The 1,222-nt window shown below is 48.2% G+C and overlaps 1 protein-coding gene across 1 annotated transcript; it reads right to left on the reverse strand.

Annotated features, from left to right (window-relative positions):
* Window positions 1–508: 508 nt before the first annotated feature.
* EMH_0018760 (uncharacterized protein) lies at window positions 509–970 on the reverse strand (the record flags this gene model as incomplete). Its single annotated transcript, XM_013501217.1, has 1 exon — window positions 509–970. One exon carries the CDS (start codon window positions 968–970, stop codon window positions 509–511), a length of 462 nt encoding a protein of 153 aa, XP_013356671.1.
* Window positions 971–1,222: the final 252 nt, after the last annotated feature.

Consider the following 1,222-nt stretch of genomic DNA (forward strand, 5'->3'; position numbering starts at 1 on the left):
TTCTGTACCTTTGAGTCATTGGCAACGAGCAGCTAGATTATTAAGTGCTATCTTTTTCGTGTGGGTGGCTTGGCTGGGACGATGGTAGCTTTCCCTAAGCACAGCTCTGCGTCACTATCAGTACCATTTCTATTGCTTACATTGAATACCTCGCCTTTCGAATAGATTTTGATAGTCGTTATACAGTTACAAATCGCAGACACACTAACCAGAAATGCAGAAATGCAGGAAGCGTGACTCCCACCGCCAGGAGTGCAAAAGCCTTCACTGCCCGAGGTTTATTGAATACCTGTTTAGCGGGCTGACTAGCTAGCCAGCTCTCAAATTGTTGGTGTGCGTCGAGTAGAGCGTGTAAATTATAAAAAGGTCAACGCGCTACGAGGAGACGGGCGAATCGAGGCGCCTCGCACTGCGGATATGCATGCTCCGTAGTGCTTGTCGTGGTCATTGCCTCGCGTCTTCGTCTACTGTTTATTGTTAGCGCGTTTGTTGTTTAACTACTGTTCGCTCATTTTTGCTGCGTGATCTGCAGCTTGGCGCTCTGGTCCTTGACGAGAAAGGCGCATATAAGACTGAGGAGAGTGCAGAGGAAAGTGAAGGAGCTGGCGATGATGCCTATGATGCCTGAATATCCAATTTGCCCAAATAGCGCCATCACGAAGTTCCAAACAAAGAAGTGTGCATACGTTTTGCACATCCAGTCGAAGTTGAACTCCCCAAAGTGACAGAAAATAGATATCATTCCCATGACAAACGGCGTCCATATGTCGACAAACACATCAGGCACGAACGAGAACATTGCAAAGCGCCATGTGTAACGGTTGTAATCCTTCGTGAAGCTTTCATCGTATACAACAACACGCGGTGACACCGCAGGCATCAAGAAGAAGAATACGACAAGGGATAGAACGCCACAAGCCAAACCCAACCAACTGGTGAAGCGCGCCAATTGCCGCTTCGCGTCCGCCATTTTATCGTCCTTGTAGCAACTTCAGATGCTGATTACCTGAGGAGAAAAGGCAGATAAAGCGCAGGCANCATTTTATCGTCCTTGTAGCAACTTCAGATGCTGATTACCTGAGGAGAAAAGGCAGATAAAGCGCAGGCATGTAGATACACTCGTGTACGCTTGCGTAGCGTTCGTGCATTTGCCCGCCGTAGCGGTTCAACTTCTTGCAGCACACACACAGGGGGAAAAGAGGGAACAATTTACACTACCGCC

Source organism: Eimeria mitis, genomic scaffold (assembly GCF_000499745.2).
Source record: "Eimeria mitis Houghton genomic scaffold, Emh_scaff651, whole genome shotgun sequence".
Lineage (NCBI taxonomy): Eukaryota > Apicomplexa > Conoidasida > Eucoccidiorida > Eimeriidae > Eimeria > Eimeria mitis.